This window comes from Danio rerio, chromosome 14, assembly GCF_052040795.2.
Source record: "Danio rerio strain M-AB ecotype USA chromosome 14, GRCz13ab, whole genome shotgun sequence".
Taxonomy (NCBI): domain Eukaryota; kingdom Metazoa; phylum Chordata; class Actinopteri; order Cypriniformes; family Danionidae; genus Danio; species Danio rerio.
Genome location: NC_141034.1, coordinates 50,089,716 through 50,109,941, shown reverse-complemented (window position 1 = coordinate 50,109,941; position 20,226 = coordinate 50,089,716). Strand labels below are relative to the sequence as shown.

General features: G+C 37.2%; 1 protein-coding gene across 2 annotated transcripts in view; it reads left to right on the top strand.

The window, feature by feature from the left end:
• macrod1 (mono-ADP ribosylhydrolase 1) overlaps nucleotides 1-19,703 on the top strand; it is a 196,325-nt gene extending 176,622 nt beyond the window's left edge. For both annotated transcript variants that reach the window (XM_087280407.1, NM_001004573.2), the window contains 3 exon segments: nucleotides 1,554-1,627; nucleotides 13,908-13,989; nucleotides 18,701-19,703. In XM_087280407.1, the coding sequence (XP_087136533.1) occupies nucleotides 1,554-1,627; nucleotides 13,908-13,989; nucleotides 18,701-18,726 (182 nt within the window). In that variant the 3' untranslated portion in view covers nucleotides 18,727-19,703.
• The last annotated feature ends 523 nt before the right edge of the window (nucleotides 19,704-20,226 follow it).

The following is a 20,226-nucleotide window of genomic DNA, read 5'->3' as shown; positions in this document are numbered from 1 at the left end:
TGGTACATTTTTCAGAACTAGCCTGGGTTGATAAAAAATTACATTTTTGATTGGTAATATGCATTGCTTAGGACTTAATCTGGGCAAGTTTAAAGGTGATGTTTTTTTGTTTGAATCCTCAAATTTCATATCTTCAAACAGATTTTTATATTGTCAAATTCTAACAAATTATAATTGACATTCATGACTAGTTGTGTGGTCCTGGGTCACGGTGCAACATAGGCTCATTCTGAAAATGTAGCCTTTTATACATTTTTGGCAACTGCGAATTATGTAGCCAGAAATTATGTAGTCATCTTCAAAACGGACATTACAGGGTGGTATGATGCCGTTCCTTTCCGCTCTAGCAGCTGACCGCTTACCTTAGTATGGACAACTTTCTCGCTATTACCATTTTGTTCAGTAGCTCACCATGTACGTTGGCGAACTTGAGACGCAGAGATGAGTTGACCATGGTGACAGGGTTCGAGTCTGGTAAAGAACGTTTCCAGAAAGCCGGTAACACAAAAATAAAACCAAAACATTAAATAAACATGTAAACAACAGGGTGAGAATGTGATAAAATCTGAAAACATGGAAAAAAATTAGGCAAGAGCTTTTCTTTTTCTGGATTGCTTTTTAAAACCGTCGGTTGGGTTTAGGAAGTGGGTGGGCGGGTCAATTGATGCTTTTGAAACACTATCGGTTGGGTTTAAGGAAGAAGGAGGGTGGGTCAGTCGATTAGTCAGTCAGTCAGTCGACAGCAGCCTCTGGTGGATTTACATGGAACTGAGATCTGATTTGATCTGATTAAAACTGGGATTAGATCTGATTCAAATTAAAGATCTGAAAAAGCATACACAGCAGCCTCTAGTGGATTCGCGAGAAGAAAAAAAGCAACAAGCATAGCTCCTGGGATGTATTTGGTGCTCTCCAGAAATGTATAATTGGGTACATATGTAGAATAAGCCTGACATTTACAAGCAGTTTGTTGTGATATAAATTTTAAAATATAATTCATTTCATAATGTTAGTAAGGTCAACATTAACATTCATGCTTTCATCTGTCACAGTAACGTAAAGATACTTTCTTAATTTAGATGCATTTAGTTGTAATTATTGTAATTTATCAATCAGCACAATGTACTGTAATTATAGTAATCGCAATCTAAACATTATTTTGTTTTTTATTCAAAACCCGACACTGTAATCAATCAAATTAAGTGAAATAAAGATTTCAAAGTTTTGCAAAAACAATAAATAAACACATCTACTTCAAAATTCCAAGTTTTATTCATTTTTTGCTTGCTAATAATTATTGCTAACTTTTCACCAAATGACCAAATTATTCTGAAAAATATTTTTCAACATTTTTCATTAGATTAGCAAAAGATATAAAAACAATAATCTCTCAATGTTTGTAAAAGGAGATCAATGAAATGTCTTCAGTTATCTGCAGTGAAGTCAGCATATTGTTATTTTTGAAGTCAGTGTACTGTATTTTCCAGTTCAGAGCACTAAAGAGTAAATCTGAATGTTTTGTGTGTACGTGTGCATGTGTGTGTGTTTTACAGGATACCCACCTGATCAAGCGGTCGAAGTTGCCCTGAGAACAGTGAGAGATTACCTGGAGCAAAACCCAGAGAAGGTGTGTGCACGTGTATGTGTATGTGTGTGTGTGTGTCATTTCCCTACTGGTGTTCTTTTTTTTGCCATTGTTGTTATTGTTCAACGAGGAACACGCCGTGGCAAACAGATGGTGGATGCATAGGGACTTACTTTTCTGAGTCAGCATGCAAACACACACACACTCACACGCACACACACAGATAACCTCACAGTTTTAATTGGTTCCTAACGGAGCTTGTATAGGCTTCGCAGCGCAGTACAAATACAAAAAAAACTTGCAGAAATGCATTGACACTCTCTGGCCTGTGTGAGTTAATGCGAGTCCAGAGTAAATTTACCAGGGAATGAGCCATCAGGATGTCTTTGACAACTTTTACTGCAGCCAGTTTTTCATTCTTCTGCTTCTCCCTGGTCATAGCTGGGGCTTTTTCCTTCGCCAGTCTCACACAGATCTGTCTCTCCTGTCGTGGGTTTTCATCTCAATCTGAAGCGCGTGCTTCTTTTACGCTACAGACATACAGAGTGACAGAGACACCCTAATTACGGCACACTAATTAACCAGCGCACTGCTGCTTGTGAACCGCTCTGCTTTCCATACGCACCGAGAGAATAGTGGAGAATGAAAGAGAGAGTAATTGTGTTGTCATATTCATTTTTTTATGCAAGAGCTGATCCATGGAATATGGGGTGCGTCCCAAATCGCATACTTAAGCACTATTCTACACCATTTTGTAGTATAAATCAGTGGTTTTCAACTGGTTTGGCCATAAGACCCACATTTTTTCATGGTCATCAAGCCGCGACCTAAATTTTTAGGAACTATAATATAATTTTAGGAATTATAATTCATTTGTATTTATTTGTTAACATACACAAGTAGTGACAGATAAATCAAAATGTATCAAATCATAGTAATATTGCAGAGTAAAAACGTCAAATACTGTAAACAGTGATTAGGGTAAGGAAAACTTCAGTTACCATTAACTAAACTAAACTGTTATTAAAACATTAACACATTAACACATGATCCAGTTGAACAGAACAAACCAGCAGATTAAAGTAAAATGATTAACATAATCACAATCATTTTTATAATAATCACCAGTTATTTGCTCATCTACTATTGTGTGGGCTTTCTTGGTCTTTGCTACACGGTGAGCTACACAGGACGATGCGTGGAGTGCCTGTACTTGTTTTGAACATAAAGATGTTAAGGACTTTTCTGATGCCCTCAGCTTTTGGAGTCGTCTTTGAAAATAGTCCACAGTTTGTCCTTGCAATTGGGATGTTTGGTTTCTAAATGTCGTTTCAATTGAAGGTTTCATGCTCTCCTGTGAGAGCACCTCCGTACATACGGCACACTGAGGTTTTAAGCCTTTATTGTCATCAATATATGTTAATCCATACTTTACATAGTCGAGGTCGTACTTGTGCTTCGACATATTTGTTGCTATAATTAAATGAAATTTTACATGTCAAACGGTACGGTTGTCGGACGCGCATTTCAAAATAAAAGTCCAATATAAGAAAAATTAGTTAAAATATTGTTTAAAATGAGTTTAACTTTGTTTTTTTGTTTTTTTTTTGATCACACACTCCACGACCCACTTTTGGGTCATGACCCACCAGTTGAGAAACACTGCTATAAATAGTGTAAGTAGTGCATTTATACTAAAAACTCTAATGCTGTGTTCACACCAGACATGGTACATGCCACAGAACCACAGAACTCCAAATATGCAAAGAAAATAATTTTAATTACTTCACAAATGAAGTTATCTGTATTAAAAAGAAATTCTGCAAGGAAAAAGTATTGAACACATGAAGAAAGTGAGGTGTAGAAAGGCAGTGAAAGCCCAGCTTTCATCTCAGCTGAAAATCTCTTAGTAGTTCCTCAGCAACCCTCCGCCCTTCATCAGTGTAAATGAATATCAACTGCTTTAGTCCAGCATCTACATTATCAGGAGGATGACAATGAACAAAACACAGCCGAGGAAACTCTCACATGCTTTCAGAGAAAGACAATTAAGCTGTAGAATGGCCCAGCCAATTACCTGATATGAATCCAATAGAAAATACAAAATAAAGCTCAGATTTTATAGACGAGACCCACAGAACCATCAAGATTTTTACACTCTGTTGAAGTCTGTGAGAAACTCACACCTGAGCAATGCATGTTACTTCATTCTCCTTATGAGAGGTATCTGGTATCACCAAACAAGCCTTCTATATAAATGATTAAATAAATGTAAGTAGTTCAGGACTTTCTCCTTCTGTCATTTTATTCAGATGTTTTGTTTATGTTTGTATTGTTTAGGTTTTACCTAAATCTGGCTCAGTTCTATATCAACAGTTCTTTTAGAAATATGATTCTCGGGAAAACATGATGTGTTCAAAACTTATTTTCCCCACTGTATCAGTACAGTTAATATACAGGGTGGGCTATTTATATGGATACACCTTAATAAAATGGGAATGGTTGGTGATATTAAGGTCCTGTTTGTGGCACATTAGTATAGGTGAGGGGGCAAACTTTTCAAGATGGGTGGTGACCATGGTGGCCATTTTGAAGTCGGCCACCTTGGATTTAACTGTTTTTTTTTTTTTTTTGTGAAATTCCCAAGGCGATGCAGTGGCGCAGTGGGTCGCTGACAGCAAGAAGGTCGCTCGGTCGCTGGTTCGATCCTCGGCTCAGTTGGCGTTTCTGTGTGGAGTTTGCATGTTCTCCCTGCGTTCGCGTGGAATTGGGTAGGCTAAATTGTCCGTAGTGTATGAGTGTGTGTGTATGTGTGGATGTTTCCCAGAGATGGGTTGCGGCTGGAAAGGCATCCGCTGCATAAAAACTTGCTGGATAAGTTGGTGGTTCATTCCGCTGTGGCAACCCCAGATTAATAAAGGGACTAAGCCGACAAGAAAATGAATGAATGAATGATTGAAATTCCAAAAAGGTCTGATGTGTCAAATGACCCTCTTCCTATTTAAAAACAAAAGTTGAAGATGGCCAACTTCAAAATGGCCACCCTGGTCACCACCCTTCTTGAAAAGTTTACCCCCTCACCTATACTAATGTGCCACAAACAGGACGCTAATATCACCAACCATTCCCATTTTATTAAGGTGAATCCATATAAATGGCCCACCCTGTATATTAACCAAGTAATGTCTGTATGCATTTCAAAGCCATGTTAGTTTAGTTGTGTAAAAAACACAGTGTTTCAATAACTGGCTGAACGCGACCTCTCTTATTCTTCTGCTTGACCTTGGAAAAATTAATATTCATTATCACAGCAAAAATCTTTCATTTTTAGTTCATCTTGAGTTTTAATTATTCATTCATTTGTTTTCTTTCGGCTTAGTCCCTTTATTCATCAGGGGTTGCCACAGCGGAAGGAACCACCAACTTATTCAGCATATGTTTTACAGTACACAACGGATGCCCTTCCATCTGCAAATCAGTATTGTGAATCCCCCATACACTCTCACATTTACACACTCACTCATACACTACAGCCAATTTTAGTTAATCCAATTCACCTACTGTAAAGCACATGTCTGTTGACTGTGGGGGAAACCGGAGCACCCAGAGGAAACCCACACCAACACTGGGAGAACGTGCAAACTCCACACAGAAATGCCAAGTGATCCAGCCGGGACTCGAACCAGTGACCTTTTTGCTGTAGGCGACAGTGCTAACCACTGAGCCACCATGTCGCCCCTCCATTATTTATGTCCAGAGTTTCTTAAAGCTTGTTGGATAAATTGTTATTTAGCTGTAGCCTGAGACATCAGTGTATGATGACCAGATACAGAATTCTGCAACACTAATGAAAGCATCACATTAAGCTTCAGAGCAATAAAACCTGCTTCTCTACAAGACTCTAAAAGTTACAAAAAATATATAAATATAAGTGTGTGTTTTTAATAATGAATGTGAACATGTAACAAACAGATACAGACACTGGCTGTGTTTCATTCTGAAGAGATCAACTTTATCCCTTCTAAGGGTTTACCCTCAGCAGTGAGCGCTTCACATGGATGGAGGGTTTTAGGGAACAAATAAAACTGGAACTCACATCTGTGTTACAAATTAAACAAGCAGCAAAGATTATAAAACATGTCTGTTCCTTTCTGAAGGGGCCAGTTTTGAGCGCTTTGGTTTGTAGTGACCCTTCAGGCCTGATTGTTCACTCTGAAGTGCTCTTTGGAGACGGGTTCATCATTTGTAATGCAGCACAAAGGTCAGATAGAATTAGGCTCCGCCCCCACATCGCTGTGATTGGGTGATTAGCTTGTGATAATGCTCATCTGTCATGATCGTAGCCAGTCTGCAAATCGACCCGAATGCATCAAGCTGGTGGAAATGGACAGACTAATTAATTACAGCAACTGTGATTAATTAATGGATTGACCAGCTCACCCACTCAGACAAAACCACTCGCGTCAGAATAAAAATGAACTGGAAATGATTTAACTAAACACTTACTTAAATTAAATCATGCAGTTTGTACAGTATACCGTTTTTTGTTGCAAAATTAACTTGCAATTAGTATTGCATAAAGCTTTTGAAGAAAATGTCTTATTATGGATCCTCAGGATGACATTTGATTTGATTCATCATGATTAATCTTTGCACAGGGCGAAGCAGGGGCGCAGTAGGTAGTGCTGTTGCCTCACAGCAAGAAGGTCGCTGGTTCGAACCTCGGCTCAGTTGGCGTTTCTGTATGGAGTTTGCATGTTCTCCCTGCGTTTGCGTGGGTTTCCTCCGGGTGCTCCGGTTTCCCCCACAGTCCAGAGACATGCGGTACAGGTGAATTGGGTTGGCTAAATTGTCTGTACTGTTTGAGTGTATGTGTTTCTGTGTAAAAACGTGCTGGATAAATTGGCGGTTCATTCCGCTGTGGCGACCCCGGATTAATAAGGGGACTAAGTTGACAAGAAAATGAATGAATGAATGAATGAATGAATTATCTTTGCACAGCACCAGGATCGGATCGCTAGATGATGCCATCGTCCATCGCTGATGGCCGATAGACATTACAATGCTGAGCCGGCATCGCAACCCTCCGCCCCCGTCGCAGCAGCAACACGCTCGCAAAAAATACACACATTAGTTTACAGTAAAATACGTCTTAGTTTTTAAATGGCGTTTTAGAACGAAAACGATCCACATCCACACTGGCGTTTCATCTAGCATTTCTGAAAAGTCTTCCTTCCACAATAATTATTCATTAATATAACCAAAAACAAAATATGATTGTATTGTTTTCTTTCTGTTTGCCAAGTTCTTTCAAGCACATAAACATCAAGTGGAAAAACATAACCTCCACAATTTCTTTAGTTCTCCACATATGTGTGTGTTTTTGATGTTACAAATGTTCTGGCAGAAGTACAGCTTCATTTTGAATCTGAATCAGACAAAACAACACCGAATGAGTGAAGCCAGAGAGAGAACAACAGAGAGACAGAGGGAGAGATGTTTGGCAAAAGCAATGAAAAAGCCAAAGTGCTAGAAAAGAGAGAGAGAAAGAAGAGCACGCTTCCTGCTCCACGGTGATAAATATACAGCATTACGAGACTGCCAAATAATCTGGAATATTCCTCAGTTCCTGTCACTACATGACAATGACAAATTAAGAATTCTACTAGGTGAAGGATCAGTAGCCCATTAAATATACAGTATATATACAGTGCTCAACATAAATGAGTAACATTCTGAAAATAAATATTTGTATCCATTTCTCAGTGAATAGGTCTTATATTTTGGTGCATTTGAGCAAAACAGATTTTTTAACAGATTTATTTATTAACAGATATGTTTATTAAAATAATGTTTTAGTCACTGAACATCTTTTGAAATAGAAAGATAATACATTGAAATATTGCGAAAAACTAATTAAAAACTACAAAATTTCAACTTTTTTTGTTTGTTTTGTATTTTAATGTTTTTACATTTTATTGAATATTACAGTATCATATAAATTTGGGTTTACTAATTTATTACTAAGTTATTTAGTTAGATTAGCTCCTGATTTGCTTTAGTGCTGACTAATCTAAGTAAAGTTCATTTATAAACTAATTTCGAGTGGATCACATGCTTATAATTGCAGTAACACTACAATAAGGTTCATTAGTTAATGCATTTACTAACATTAACTAATCATGAACAACACTTGTACAGCATTTATTAATCATAATTGAACATTTACTAATGCATTATTAACATCCAAGTCCATGCTTGTTAACATTAGTTAATGCACCATGAGTAACATGAACTAACAAGACAACTATATTTTTATTAACTAACGTTAACTAACATGAACAAATACAGTAGTAAATGTATTGTTCATTGTTTGTTCATGTTAGTAAATGCATTAATCAACATTAACTTATGAACCTTATTGTAAATTGTGACCATAATTGCTTTTGGCTGATCTCGCATTATTTAATTTACAATGCACCAATCAGATGATTCCTAAGCCACTATAAATACCCTAGGTTACGTATCACAGCCATCTTCGTTTTGAAGAATCCCCCCCTTCCACTCCTACTCCTCCTCCTTCCTAGATGGGTGGCACGGTGGCCCAGTGCTTTGCACTGTTGTCTCACAGCAAGAACGTGTCTGGTTCTAGTTTTTACCAAGCCAGCCGACGTTTCTGTACTGAGTTTACACATTCTCCCCGTGCTCACTTGGAATTTCCCCGGGTCCCCTGGTTTCCTCCAACCGTCCAAAAAAATGCAACTTAGGTTTATTGACTAATCCAAATCAACACCATAGACATGCTCCTACCAAGAACTTATCTCTTTAAAAGAGCAATTACTATCTGCTCTTCAGCCACTATGACGGGAGTTCTCGAGATCTACCTGAGCTCAAACTCCCTCTCGCCTTGCAACATGAGGGAGCCCTGGGCTCGAGGATCTTATGAGCTCAGGGCTCTCTCCCAGGACAGCATGCTAAACTAGCTTTATAATCAATCATCAGCTAAGTGTGAACTCTTGAATGTATAGTATATGCACACATAAAATATTGTAAAGCTTCCTATAGAAAATATTTATTTAAATGAGAGATTTGTAAAGGGTGTACTCATATGTTGAGCACTGTATAAATGCCACAAGCTAGAAGGTAAAGAGTGAGTACATTTGTATTGTTTTTATAAATATATGCATTTTATTCTTTTACATGTATACTGTATATGCTTCATTCTATTTTAATATACAGTACATCATTATTGTAATTATACAATAATATAATGATCATATTAATAATTATATTTAGACTGGCAATATTTACACATTTAAGTCATGCCAGTCAAGTGAATTGAATTGAAATTAAGATAGTGGGAGAGTGTAATATGTTAGATAAAATTGTATAAAAAATACAATCAGAATATATTATTAGAGTATGTTGAATTAAATATTTATGAAATATTATTTAAATATTTATTAGAATATGTTAACACTTGTCACAAAGAAAGGAGACCAATAAAAACACCAGTGATGAGCTTGCAAACACACGCGCACACATACCTGTATATCTAGATAATTATAAATGAATATATATATATGCACATGCTTTTTAATTTAAACTATAAATGCTTTGGCAGGACATTTGTAACTTTCATCATGCCATTGAAGCAATTGTTGAACTGAAATAAATTTAATTTTTAATTGAATTGAATTAAGAGAGAGGAATAGAGACTAGGTGTTTATAACTGAATAATTGTAAATATGCTGATCAGTATTATTTATTACTGTTTTAACCTAAAATGTTAGTTTTATTATTACTATTATTATTATTATTATTATTATTATACTATTACTATTTGCCATGATTACTATGTTTTTATATATGTGCTTTTTTATTTAAACTTTATAAATGCTTTGGCAAGACATTTGTAACATTTGTCATGCCAATAAAGCAATTATTGTGTTGAAATAAATTGAATTGAGAGAGAGAGAGAGAGAGAGAGAGAGAGAGAGAGAGAAAGAGATGGTTGTAAATAAATCATTGTGAATATACTGCTTATATTCATTTATTATTACAGTTTTATCCTGACATATTGTATGTTAATTGTTAAATCTATAGATTATTCTGATTTATTTATTTATTACTAATACTATTTACTGTATTTACTATGCATTTATAAATAAAGAGTTCAGATGCAAAAAACCTCTAAAAGCCGTTTGAAACTTCCTTCAAAAATAAGCATTTTTATCAGGCTCCTGTGTGTAGGTTCAGTCATTTCAAGTTTATGGCTAAGAATACACTCTTTTAAAGGACTTTAAAATGAAATATCCCAACATAAACATTGGAGTCTGAGAAAAATGCTCATGGATGGAAAGTTCAGAAGGCATCTGAACTCTTCATATACATGTTCTTTTCAATGTAAACTTTATAAATGCAAGACAAGGCGAGTTTTATTTATATAGCACCTTTCATACACAACGGTAATTCAAAGTGCTTTACATAAACAAGAATGAAAGAAACAAGTAGAAGAAATAAAAACAGATTAAAATGTGTTAAAACTATAACTATAAATGTATAAAAAAAAGAAAAGAAAGAGACAAAAAATGCTTTGGCAATACATTTGTTAGATTTACATTTTTTAATTCGAGAGAGAAAGAGAGAGAAAGAGAGAGAGAGAGAGAGAGAGAGAGAGAAAGAGAGAGAGAGAGATGCTGCTGGATGCAGTGATGTGTTACAGGAACATGATTAGAAGCAGAGCAGCCCACCTGCCCTCGCCACTGTTGTCATGGAGACGCTGGTTTTCGGATGCTGGCACGGATCTCCATGTATTCTCTTTATGTTGTTGCTTTGCCATGCAGCATTTGGGACTGGTGTTCAGTCAAGGACAGTTGGGTCACTGGCGCTGCGCCGCTCCGGATAGAAACACTCAGACTGAAAAACATGTTTAGCCATTGCACCCAAGAGCTCTCTCTTTTTCACACAGACGCTCTCTTTAGTTAAGACCGAGAGGGTACAAGTTAAACTGCACTGGCTTGTAGGAGAAATAAGCTGCTCTTTGGAATGATTTGAAGTTCAGTTCATGCTGGATGAAATAATATCTGTGTAGGAAAGCTTTGATATGAATACACTTAAAGATCAGCTTTTTTTTGGCTTGCTTTTTTAAAAATGTAATGATATTTTATTTGATATTTATTATATTTTATATTTATAACTACTCATGAGATGGCTTTAGATGGTGCAGTGCAATAAGATACTGCTGAAGTTTGTGTAAGTTTAAATAAGATGATTTAAGATAAATTATTTTATTTTACTTTTATTATTATTAATTTTTTTGCATTTTTTTGTATTTGGTGGAATAATTTAGAGTGAACCGCCAACTTATCCAGCATGTTTTACACAGCGGATGCCCTTCCGACTGCAATCCGTTACTGGGAAACACACATTCACAATGGCCAATTTAGCTTATTCAAATCACCTATAGCGCATATCTTGACTGTGGAGGAAACCGGAGCACCCAGAGGAAATGCATGTGAACACAGGGAGAATGTGCAAACTCCACAAAGAAATGCCAACTGCCCAATCGGGGCTTGAACCAGCAACCTTCTAGCTGTTAGGCGACAAAGCTAACCACTGAGCCACCGTGCCGCCCTCATCATTTTAAATTGTTAATAGAAATAATAGAAATTAAACAACTGTTTCTCTTGATTTGGTAACACTATAATAACTACACATGAATCATTTATAAAGCATTAGCCTATAGTGAATTCATTATCTGTTAAGCATTATCTTTACATTTACAGATGTTAGTAAACAGTTTAAAAATGCAGCAATGGTTGGTGCTATTTTACGATCATTCAGAATGCCTAAGTAAACGATTAATAAACTTCAAATTAACATTTATATATCTTATTTTTACATTTATATATATATTAATAGTTCATTTGTATGTTAATAAATGCTTTATTAACTCAACTTTATCCAGTTTTGTGTAATCGGTAACACTTTAGTTTGGGTCACAATATTAATAAACCATTCAATAACGCTATAAGCTTAATAAACTAATTAGCTGTTTATTAATAGTTAGTAAGGTAGAAGTTGGGTTTAGGTTTAAGGAAAGATTAGGGTTGCAGAATAAGATCATACTTTATAACAACTAATGAACTCTTAATATCTCTATAATAGGCAAGTAATACACAAGTAGTTAATAGCCTATTAAAGGGCCATGGCACCCCCACTTTCGGTTCAGGTCTACCTCAGAATTTTTTCAAAAGATGCATCATAATGAGCGTGGAGCTCCGCGAGCAGAGGCAGGGGTGGGCGTGGCCAGCAGGGGAAATCAGGGGACTGTTGTAAGTTAGTTCACAAAATGAGACACAAACTGTAAGGGAACCCATGATTTCATAGTTTACAAAGTTAAAATGCAAAGAAATAAACAGTTATTTAATGCCCTGCTACATTTGTTATTTATAATTTAATATACAGATAACCACAATTTATATCATTATAAATATAATCGTGTTTATATAAACACTATAAATGAGGACTTCTCCCTCAATCCCCAGGTCTGAATGCAGACTCAGTGCAGCAGGTCTCTTGCCCTGTTTAATTTAACCATTAGCCCTGTTGGTAATCTGGAGGATTTAGACGAACAAAGCAGCATGGCGATGTGTCTAAATGTGAACGAACTCCAGATAAAAGACAAAGTTCGCCATTCTCCAATTCTCGTACTGCTTTCCTGACAAAAACTCTTGCTGCACACAAACAGCTTTGCTGTATCGGCCCTGAAAGCTTCGCAGGGAAAACATGCAACAAACCTCGTGGATCATGTAAACAAACCCATACGACCCTTCATAAACGGCTAAATACTGTGTGCTGTGGGTCTGTGGACGCCGTCTAACCCAGTCATCATCGTGTCTCACAGCTTGGCACTGGCAGGTCTGTCTTGCTTTCGGAAAGCACACGCAGTCATGAATAATTAAGCAGCCGGCTTTTCTCATAGGATAAGAAAACTCAGCTATAAATAATAATGAGAAACCGACGAGTCAACTTTGCACTTGCAGTTTTGCGCTACGTCACTGATTTTGATCCGCCCCAAAAATCATTTTAAACCCCGAAGCTGAAATTAGCTGACAAAAGCTCAAAATTATCTAGGTTTTCCCACAATTAGAGCTAACAGGTGCTAACATTGTCTTAACTGATGCTCAACACACACAAACCTGTTAAAATCTCAAAAAAAGTACTCAAGATTTTTATGAACCCTTAAATCTAACTATTTATGCTTTATAAATGCCAAATAAATGACAATTAAAGACTTAATATTAAATGAACATTAATCTTTGCAATCATATGTGAAAAAATAAAATTACTGTAAAATTGGATAAATCAATAAAAATATTATTGAACATTATATTATGTTACATTTCAATGTTATTTAGTGATATTTTAACTGCACAGTAATTTAATTTTAGATAAGGCTGCAAAGATTTATTTTTCATTTGATACAGGTTCATTTGTGTATCTTCAAATGAATAGAAATGAATAAAGTCGTTTATTTTTTCTGTTTAGAACATAACTGAGCCTTTAATTGTCATTTATAAGGGATTTATAAAGCATAAACTGTCTTCACTCTGGATTAGGTCACAAAACAGGATGAAGTTGAGTTATAAAACATCTATTAATATACAAATGAACTATGAGTACATGCCTGAATAATCATACACTATAAATGTTTATTTAAATAGTTTGTTAATCATTTACTAACTCATTCTGTATGATCTTTAAAAAACCAGCAACTTCCCTCAAATAACTGGTCTGTAAATAATGCAATTCTTAATTTAGTAATGAGAAAATAATCATTAACAAAGTATGAAAACACAATCATTAAGCACGTTATAAAAGTCAAGAACAGAGCATTTGTAGCTGTAGATATAAACTAATGTCTATTAATGTAAAGTTAATGCTTAACAAATAATGAATTCACTATATGCTAATGCTTAATACATGATCCATAGTGTGTTATGAAGTGTTACTGTACCAATGTGATGCATTTTACAATTGTTAGTTCATGTTACCTAAAAGCTTATATTGACAAATGAACCCCTATTAATGCATTTGTTTTTCAAGTAGCAAAGAAGATTTTAGTTTTATCAACATTACATTTAATTTGAATCAGTTTTGTGATGTATTGTTATTATTATGATTTGTTTGTGTTTGTGTAGTTCAGTCTGTGTTGCTGAGCTGAGCAAAATCACAGCTCAGAAGCTGAGGATTCTCTGTGGTCATTCATTTTTTATCTCTCGTCTTTGTTTTTTCTGTTGTTTTTGTGTGCTGTCAGCTGGACCGGGTCATCTTCTGTGTGTTTCTGAAGTCCGATAAACAGCTCTACGAAAATCTTTTACCTGCATACTTCCCTCGAGGTCTGTCATTCTCTTACACACACTTGTACAGCTATCTTTCTACGCACTTCTCATAGACGTAATGATTTTTATACTGTACAAACTGTATATTCTACCTCTAAACCTCACAGGAAACAACCTGCACTTTTACACTTTCAAAACACTTCATTCTCTGTGAGCCTTTTTCCTCATGGGGACCAAAAAGTGCCCCTACAAGGTCTCAAATGGACTGATATTGCTATATTTTTGGTAAAATTTGGTCTCCAGAATGTGATGCACAAACATAAACACACATGCACTCTTGTACAGCTATCTTTATGGGCACTTGCCATAGGCGTAATTTGTTTTATACTGTACAAACTTTATATTCTACACCTAAACCCAACCCTCACAGAAAGCAATCTGCAGTTTTAATTTTCAAAATACTTTATGCTGTGTGATTTTATGAGGCTTTTTTCATGGGTGATTAAAAAAATGTTCCCACAATGTCTAAAATTGATTGGTTTTGCTATATAAATGGCAGAATTTGGTCCCCACAATGTGAGGAATACAAGGTACACACACTTTTGTACAGCTATCTTTATACACACTTCCCATACACCTAATGATTTTTATAAAGTACAGAATATTCTGCCCCTCAACCCATTACTTATAGGAAACAATCTACAGTTTTACATTTTCAAAAATACCTCATTCTGTGTGATTTATGAGCCTTTTTTCTCATGGGGACCAAAAATAATAATTCCTTACATTCATATAGCGCTTTTCTGGGCACTCAAAGTGCTTTACACAATGGGGGGGATCTCCTCATCCACCACCAGTGTGCAGCATCCACCTGGATGATGCGACGGCAGCCATTTTGCGCCAGACCGCACACCACACACCAGCTGATTGGTGGAGAGGAGACAGAGTGATGAAGCCAATTGGAATGGTTAGGAGGCCATGATGGACAGAGCCTAGTGGGCAGATTTGGCCAGGATGCCGGGGTTAAATCCCTACTCTTTTTCGAAGGACATCCTGAGATTTTTAATGACCACAGAGAGTCGGGACCTCGGTTTAACGTCTCATCCGAAAGACGGCGCTCACTGAGCAGTATAGCGTCCCCGTCACTATACTGGGGCATTAGGAGGACCCACCCAGACCACAGGTTGGGCGCCCCCTGCTGGCCTCACTAACACCACTTCCAGCAGCAACCTAGCTTTCCCATGTGGTCTCCCATCCAGGTACTGACCGGGCGCAGCCCTGCTTAGCTTCAGTGGGCGACCATGTGAGAGTTGCAGAGAGCTAGCTGCTGGCAAAAAGTGCCCCCCACAAGGTCTAAAATCCACTGATATTGCTATATTTTGGGTGAAATTTGGTCTCCACAGTGTGAGGTATACAAGGCACACAAACATAAACACACATGCACTCTTGTACAGCTAACTTTATGGGTTCTTCTCATAAGCGTAATAATGTTAATACTGTGTTTCCTAATGGGGACCAAAAAATACCCTCACAAGGTCTAAAATTTACTGGTATTGCTAAATTTGTGGGCAAATTTGGTTCCCACAGTGTGAGGAATATAAGGTACACATACTTTTGTACAGCTGTCTTTATGAGCAATTCCCGTAGACGTAATGACTTTTATTCAGTAAAGACTGCATATTCTGCCCCCTACCCCTAAACCCAACCCTCACAAGAAACAAGAATCTGCAGCTATACAATGTACTAGCATTGCTATACTTGAAATTTGGTCAGTACAATGTGAGGAATACAAGGTGTACTGTATATACACACATATATGCTTAAAGAGCTTTTAAATTGACATTATTTTTACTGTGAAATGTTGATTTTTTTTTTAACAGTGTACTTAAAAGTTAGCAGAAATTTATAATGATTTAAAATATTAATCACTCTGTAAAAAAAATATCTGTCAGTTGACAGCTTTTTTTGTTTTTTTTCAGTTATTTTTGCTTTTGAATTGCATTATGGGACTTATTTTAATAACTGGAAGTGATCTATTGTCTGTGTTTGTGTTGTATATTATGGTATGGTAATTAGCTGTCAGTACACTTTCTGTTTTTTCCTCGATTTACACTCACCGGCCACTTTATTAGGTACACCTATCCAACTGCTTGTTAACGCAAATATCTAATCAGCCAATTACATGGCAGCGACTCAATGCGTTTAGACATGTTCAAGATGATCTGCTGCAGTTCAAACCGAGCATCACAATGGGGAAGAAAGGGGATTTAAGTGATTTTGGCATGGTTGTTGGTGCCAGGCGGGCTGGTCTGAGTATTTCAGAAACTGCTGAATACTGGGATTTTCACACACAACCATCTGTAGGGTTTACAGAGAATGGTCTAATGGAGAAAGTATGCAGTGAGTGTTAGTTCCGTGGGTGAAAATGCCTTGTTGATGCCAGAGGTCAGAGGAGAATGGCCAGACTGGTTCCTGCTGATAAAAAGGCAACAGTTACTCAAGTTACTCTGGGCTACAGCAGCAGAAGACCACACCAGGTGCCGCTCCTGTCAGCTAAGAACAGGAAACTGAGGCTACAATTGGCACAGGCTCACCAAAATTGGACAATAGAAGATTTGGAAAACAATGTCTGGTCTGATGAGTCTCGATTTCTGCTGCAACATTCGGATGGTGGGGTCAGAATTTGAATCAACAACATGAAAGCATGGATCCATACTGCCTTATATCAACGGTTCAGGCATGTGTGATGGTGTAATGGTGGTGTCTACTGATGGCCACTTCCAGCAGGATAACACGCCCTATCATAAAGCGTGAATCATCTCAGACTGGTTTCTTGAACATGACTTTGAGTTCGCGGTACTCAAATGTCCTCCACAGTCACCAGGTCTCAATTCAATTGAGCACCTTTGGGATGTGGTGGAACGGGAGATTCGCATCATGGATGTGCAGCGGACAAATCTGCAGCAACTGCTTGATGCTGTCATGTCAATATGGACCAAAATCTTTGAAGAGTATTTCCAGGGTCTTGTTCAGTTCATGTCACAGAGGATTAAGGCAGTTCTGAAGGCAAAAAGGGGGTACAACCCAGTACTAGTCAGGTGTACCTAATAAAGTGGCCAGTGAGTGTTGTTCTCTATATATTATTTCATATGCATTGTGCATATCTCAAACTACTAAAATGTCAATAAAAGTCACTCTGTTAAACCGCAGAGTTGAATATTCATCATAAAAGGTCGACAGAGCAGAGATTTTACCATACTGCATTATTACCATAATGCAATTCACAACCGTGAATAAACAGACTTAACAGTTCAAATACAGAACCGGCGAGGCAGTGGTGCAGTAGGTAGTGCTGTCGCCTCTCAGCAAGAAGGTCGCTGGGTCGCTGGTTCGAATCTCGGCTCAGTTGGTGTTTTTGTGTGGAGTTTGCATGTTCTCCCTTCGTTCGCGGTGGTTTCCTTCGGATGCTCCGGTTTCCCCCACAGTCCAAAGACATGTGGTACAGGTGAATTGGGTAGGCTAAATTGTCCGTAGTGTATGAGTGTGTGTGTGGATGATTCCCAGAGATGGGTTGCGGCTGGAAGGGCATCCGCTGCGTAAAAACTTGCTGGATAAGTTGGCGGTTCATTCCGCTGTGGCGACCCTGGATTAATAAAGGGACTAAAGGCTGATTTATACTTCTGCGTCAAACGCCGGCGTATGCTATGGCGCTGACGCATAGCCCTTCGTCGTGGCCGTCACTGACGTGCACCTCTCAAAAAATGTAACTACACGTCGCAACGACGCATAGCGTAAGCTCTGTGATTGGTCGGCTTGGTAGTGCTGACGAGTCTGGGCGGGACCAAGAGCCACGCGAATGGCGCGAGCGATTGTTTACAAGTGTGGAGTCCCCTGAAGATGCCCCGGATGGAAAGTTTTGTTTTGTGTTTACCTCATAGTTAAAGTTGTTGCACGTCCGCCGGTTCCTGCCTCAAAATGAGTTTGTACATCCCAGAAGTGTTCAGGAAAAATAAAAAAAGCAGTGAAGAAAATCGACACAGAGGAACATTTACACTTCACTGCCAACTAGCGTTTCGGAAGTGTTAATTCAGACCGACAGAGACAGCGCGCACAAGTATAAATGCACAGCCGCGCGCGTTGCATGCGCCGTGGGTTACGCCGGTCACCTGACGCAGAAGTATAAATCAGGCTTAAGCCGACAAGAAAATAAATGAATGAATGAATGAATGAATACAGAACCTGTTAATTAACAGATATTTTTTGATAGTGTAGCCTTTATTATGCATGCTCCATAAACAAGAAGTCCATCCAGTGTTTTAGAATAATCGATGTGTGTTTGAGCAATCTAAAGTTACTGAATGTAAAGCGTTTTGTATGCCCCCCTCAGCGAGAGCACAGGTAATTGGCAGTGCCGTGACGTTTCTGAAACACCTCGGATAAGCTCCTGCAATTTAAAGTTATTCATATGAGATGCTTTATGTGTGCGGCAAAACTAACACCGACTAAATTAGCATTTTTAATGCATGCAGTGTTTATGTTTTGAAATTAATTAAAAAGCAGCACACCGACTCATTTTAGCGTTTCACATATAAATTTGATTTGCTTATTAAACATGTTAGCGGATACTGTGATCTGCAGTATTCACAGTTATGACACGATGGTATTGAGATCTCACTGAACTCCAGACATTAGTATTCATGCAAATGTCTGTTACTGTATGTATATGTGTGTGTGTGTGCGCTCTATTAGACCTGTTTTTCACCTCCAGGTTCACCGCCAAAGAGCAAATTATGAGAGGATGTCAGAGTTGCTGTGGAAACGCCACCCAGCCATTGCTTTTCCGCCACATCACAGCCTCGCTATAACCTGACGCAGACGCCGCAAACAACAACAACAGCAACAGCTTCCTGACACACACCATCTGATTTATTCACATCAAGCAAACCAGCGCTGCACTGAAGACACGCTATCTGCTAACCAGTGGGGAATCAAATTGTCATCGATTTTGTGCTGATGTTGATAACAGTGTAGGCTTACAAATGCTGCTTCACACAATATTTCAAGTCAGACGGTAAAAAATATTTGTTAGTTTTCATTTCTGTGTGATTCACGGGTGTTTTCTGTTTATGTATGGGTATTAATTGCATTATGGTAGTAATGGGACATAGATTACTGCTCTGTTGACTTTTAGTGTTAAAAGCTCAATTGTGTAGTTTAGCAAAGTGATTTTTATTCATATTTTAGTAGTTTGAAGCAGTATAAAGTGTAAAACAATTACATATATATAGAATTATTTCTGTAACATTACCGAAAAAGTACAGATGATTACTTTTAAAAACGCCAATCCAGACTATAACTTCAAACTAATAAAAATGTCAACGTTAAATGGAGGAAATATCAAGCTTCCATAATGTAATAAATACAATTTATAAATAAAAAAGGCAAAATATGAATCACAAAATATGGACAATTGTTAATATGTGGATGTTTAATAGTGTCTGCTGTATGCCTTTCAGTTGAATTCAATTTAGTTCAGTTTACTGTCATTGTACGTCATACAACGAAGTTCTGTCCGGTGAATGATGTACGATGACAAAGTAAATTGAATTGAACTGAAATGCATACACAAGACCGCCTAAACTAAGTCTTCTGTATTTTGCATTAGATTTTCCTTGAACTTGTCACTGTTTGAACACCTTGAAAAATGCATCTTTCATGAATAAGTGAACTGTAATTTTACACTTTCAGAAATAAAGGTACAGTAGCTGTCACAGGGGTGTTACACAGTTTTGCCTTAAGGTGTTCACTCAAAAAAAATGGTGTTTGCTGCTTGATCAAACTACTTAATTAAAGTGAGTACACTTAAAAACAAAGAAAAGTTGAGTCTACTTAACATTTTAAGGCAACAAACTTCAGAACAGTTTTGAGTTGACTCAACTTTAAGCCAATTACTGCACTTGACTCGATTTTAATCAACTCAAAAATGTCCTGAAGTTTGTTGCCTTAATTTTAAGTTTAGTAAACTTTTTTTACAGTGTAGAAAAAAAACAATTAGGTAAGACTTTATAATAACCACACACTATGAATCATTTATTAAGCATTAGCAAATAGTGAGTTCATTATGTGTTAATCTTCATTCTTCAATAGACTCTACGTTAATTAGTTAGTAGGCAAGTTATAAATACAGTTACAAATGCTGTATTCTTGACTTATAAACACATTTATACTTTCACAATTTGTTAATGAATATTTTAATTACTAAATTAAGTATTGCATCATTTACAAACTAGTTAT